Source organism: Limulus polyphemus, unplaced genomic scaffold (genome assembly GCF_000517525.1).
Source record: "Limulus polyphemus unplaced genomic scaffold, Limulus_polyphemus-2.1.2 Scaffold4229, whole genome shotgun sequence".
NCBI lineage: Eukaryota > Metazoa > Arthropoda > Merostomata > Xiphosura > Limulidae > Limulus > Limulus polyphemus.
In genome coordinates this window covers 3,347-7,744 of record NW_013669839.1, presented here as the reverse complement: position 1 = coordinate 7,744, position 4,398 = coordinate 3,347, and the positions used below count along the sequence as shown (strand labels likewise).

The following is a 4,398-nucleotide window of genomic DNA, read 5'->3' as shown; positions in this document are numbered from 1 at the left end:
AAGCTTGGATTTAATTACAGCATGCATGTTTTTATTTGCATTTAAATCTTATATATATTGCGAACCGTGGTATTTGTCCGAGCGTTCGTTTGTTTTCCGCTTGAAAAGCTGCGTACGCAGGCAAAGCTCAACATTCACTTTTCAACTGACGGGAGAATAGGCATGAATAATGTTTATGACAAATTTTATTTCGCAATCAGGATATTCTATACTAAATTGTTAGGAATTAATCACACTATCATTCACATTTCAAAATGTGACGTAATTTAAACAATGAAAATGTAGATTTACCATATGATATTGTTGAGCGACTCTTAGCATGACTGTAAGGCTCAACAATTACTTTTCGCGGTGGGCAGTATAAGTAGCTCAGAGCTTTGGTTCTGAGTGAAACCAAGAGTGTAACACGATTAACCTTTTTAAGTCCATGAAATAGCTTAAATTGATAGATAAACTTAAACTTTCGCGTCACTGGGGACGGGTACTTTTGCTTATGTTTTCCAATCACAGTCAAGGTCATAGTTTAATTTTGTATGTGTGTTCCAGAACTTGTATATTTTGACTTTATATACATCGATGCTTAACAGAGTCGAATTTAGAAACGACAGTTTGAGTTCAAGTTTCACAACTGGTTTTCATCATGCAACATTAGTTCGATAATAAACTCGTATTTCTGACCTGTCTATGTACAGTATGTTTGTTGTTTGTTTTCGGATATTTGTGCAGAAACTACCCAAGAGCGAGATTTTTTTTTCTTTCATATAACGGGATGTGAGCAAACGATGGACCAGTGGATCCACTGTCCGGCACGCTAACCACTAGGCCACGCTCGGCCCTGCAACACACTATGAGAACAGATTACGCGACTTTCTTTTTGAAATTTGAATGTCTCTATGAATGAGTCTCTTTAACATATTTTGTGTGTATGTTTTCTAACATAAAGCTACAAGATATGCTATCTGTGCTGTGTCTGCCACTGGGATCAAACCAATAATTCTAGCGTCATAAGCCCTCAGCCTACTGCTGAGTCACTGGGAGACGAAATTTAACGATTATTTCCAACTTAGTTACGTATACTTAAAATCGTTTACTACATATTATTTTATTATATATAAATCTTGTGCATATATTTCTAAAATCTTTCAATTAACAAGATTCTTACTGAACTGCACACAGCAACACCACTAGCACATTTTCGTCCCCAGTGGCTCAGCGATAAGCTTGAATACCTATAACGTTCTTATTCGGGGTTCAATCCCCACAGTGAACATGACGCAGGCAGTCTACTGTGTGACTTTGCGCTAAAACAAACAAACAAAAGCTCTTTTTTTTAGTTTCGATATTTCACACAAAATAAAAAATGGACGACTGATGACAGTAACATAATCCCTTCCACTTAATCGCCCACGTTTAAATTTAAATAACTCTATAAGCAAATAGTTGCGTAAATATATCCATAAAAATATTGTGTTTACACAACACTTAAATAAATTCAATCACATTTTTTAAGTGACTTTGCCAAAAGGTTAATTCGGGGGAAACGGTCCCCCTTACTTTTTCATTATCTGGATTCGATAATGAAATGTTCTTCTTTTCCCACATGTATATGTTTATATATGGGATGTGTATATGAATCCCTACAACTTATATGTTAGTATATTAACCAGCCGAGGCAAATTTAAGTGGGAAAATTACATATACCTAAGCGACAATATTCTCATCAGTTCCTTTCATGTGTGTTCACTCAAAGATCAGATTTGGTTTGGCAAAGTACAAATAAAATCTTTCAGTATTTATTTATAATGCTCAGAAAACCTTCTAACGAGCTGCTAGGAGGGCAGCCAGGATGACGGGGGGAGGGGATTAGCGGACTTTAGCACTGGTTACAAAGATAAATAAAATAACCTAAGTGGGAGTGAAGACGGAAGTTTCATATAGTTTGTTGGAAAATAAGACCCTACAATGATTCATTAATCAAGAGGCTATAAAGATCCCCATTACCTTTAACACATAATTTTAGCCACACATCCCGCGTCAATGCCAGTACATTTCTGAAGAGGGAAACTTTCTATATTCGAAACAGTTTCTTCCAAAGATGTCGATTTAGAGTGGTTTTATCTTTCAATAAAAATATTAATAAGTTAAAACCCATAACGCTACTATAATCCTTTTCTTTGTCCCACATCCTGGAATAAAATGAGCCCATTGTTTAAAACACCACCCACATGGATACGACTACCACCATTTTCATGTACATCATTTATTGACGTAGTAATCGACTTTCAACAAAATGGCCGGAGAAGTGTGCGGGTCCTATTTCATTTTCTGAAAGAGCGTCTTGTCTCGAAAAATGTGTACTTAACATCGAGTTCCTAAAAGAGCCGATTGTTCAACGCAGATACGCTTTGATTACAAAGAACTTACAGTTCGACGAATAGCGACGTCTATATTTTGGCCAATAAATGATGTAATGTTTCACTCTATCCAATACTGGTTTCCTCTTTCTTCGTCATTTTCTTTTTAAACAAATTTATATTACCTCTTAATTTAAAAACTCTTCCAAAAGTCGTACGAGCATTTGGTACCGACTTCATTTTGTACGTAAACCGCATTCCATACTAATCCGCTGATACATGGGTAAAGTTAACCCCCGATATGATGACTAGTGGGGATTAAAGAGCCATAGTACTTTAAGCACGCATTCGAAAAGAATTCGTTATTTGAATCAATCGTTATACTCTGAACGGCAGTGGTGCTGCGCCGACAGAGAAACGGTTGTGGAGGAAGTTTATAGTCAGCTGACTAGTAACCCGAGAGGCGTGTGTTGTTAAACATTGGGAAGGGGGGGGGGGTCAGACCAAACAAAAAACAACAACAACTAGAAGTATATAACTGCAAAACGAGAAGAAAAATATTATTCAAAAATCGATAAACCGACTAGAATTTCACGCACTTTCAAACTGATTTGAAGATAAGCTTTATGACAGTACAAACCGAAACACAAAGATCATTTTGTTGATAATTAGTCTCAGGAATGGCTTTATATAGAACATCAAGGTCTAACTTTAGATATAAACTTCCTACAGATTGGCATAGCTCAGCAGATTAGTTACATTTACAGACTGGCATAGCTCAATAGATTATTTACATTTACAGACTCGCATAGCTCAGTATATTAGTTACATTTACAGACTGGCATAGCTCAGTAAATTAGTTACATTTACAGACTGGCATAGCTCAATAGATTATTTACATTTACAGACTCGCATAGCTCAGTAAATTAGTTACATTTACAGACTGGCATAGCTCAGTAAATTAGTTACACTTACAGACTGGCATAGCTCAGTAAATTAGTTACATTTACAGACTGGCAAACTCCGCCGTAGACGGTCCCAAGCCCGTTTGAGAAAGGAGGAGGGACGACCGTGGTGCTAGCAACTCCACGTCGTTATCCAATATTGCTAAAGAAACAACGAGAAGTAGCCATTCCGGTAAACATAAGCAAAGAGGGGAAGACAGCATGTCAGTTGCACAAGTGACAAGTGATAGCAACATAAAGAGGCAGGATCAAAGCCGAAAGGAAGTCTTGTTTCGGAAATGTCCGATCCTGAATGCAAAAAACACTACTAAGATCGGAACATGGAACGTTAGGACCATGTTCCAGACTGGGAAAACCCAGCAAGTAATTTGAGAGATGACACGATACAAACTAGACATTCTTGGTTTAGCAGAGATGAGGTGGAGTGGATGTGGTCGTAGTCAGTCTGAAGAAGTTACCATCTTGTGGCCAGGTCATGAACAGCAAGCAGTAAACGGAGTTGGAATGATGATAAGCAAAACAGCTGACAAAGCTTTGGTGGAATGGAAGCCAGTAGATGAAAGAATTTTAACGGCAAGATTTGTTACTAGTCAGTCTAGATTGACAATAGTTCAATCCTATGCCCCCACTGAGACAGCTGATGAAGTTGTTAAAGATAGTTTTTATGAGAGGCTGCAAGAAACTGTGGATGGGGTTCATAGGTATGACATATTGATGGTGATGGGCGATTTTAACACAAAAATGTCCCCAGAAAGAATTAATGGAATGGTGGGGCCGTTTGCATCGTCACCTGTAACAAATGAAAATGGTGATCGATTTAGAACCTTCAGCAATGTCAATGGACTTTGCATTGGCAATTCCTTCTTCCAACACAAACGCATACATAGATGGACTTGGAGGTCGCCTGATGGCCAAATTAAAAATGAAATCGATTACATATGTATTAGTAAGCGTTGGGTGTAAGATCATACAGAGGAACAGACGTTGGTTCAGATCATAACTTAGTAATCGGAAAGTTCAAAGTGAAATTTAAAGTGCAGCAGAAGACTAAGAAACCTAAGGCTTTTGCAGTGAATAAG

General features: G+C 37.6%; 1 protein-coding gene across 1 annotated transcript; it reads left to right on the top strand.

Moving 5' to 3' along the window:
* The first annotated feature begins 3,694 nt into the window (after positions 1–3,694).
* Positions 3,695–4,282, top strand: LOC106470807 (craniofacial development protein 2-like). The gene has a single exon (XM_013931374.1). The coding sequence runs from the start codon at positions 3,695–3,697 to the stop codon at positions 4,280–4,282; it is 588 nt and encodes a 195-aa protein (XP_013786828.1).
* Positions 4,283–4,398: the final 116 nt, after the last annotated feature.

What these genes read in the sequence shown, in the direction of transcription:
- LOC106470807 (XM_013931374.1), top strand. Translation starts at nt 3,695, where the DNA reads ATGACACGATACAAACTAGACATTCTTGGTTTAGCAGAGATGAGGTGG.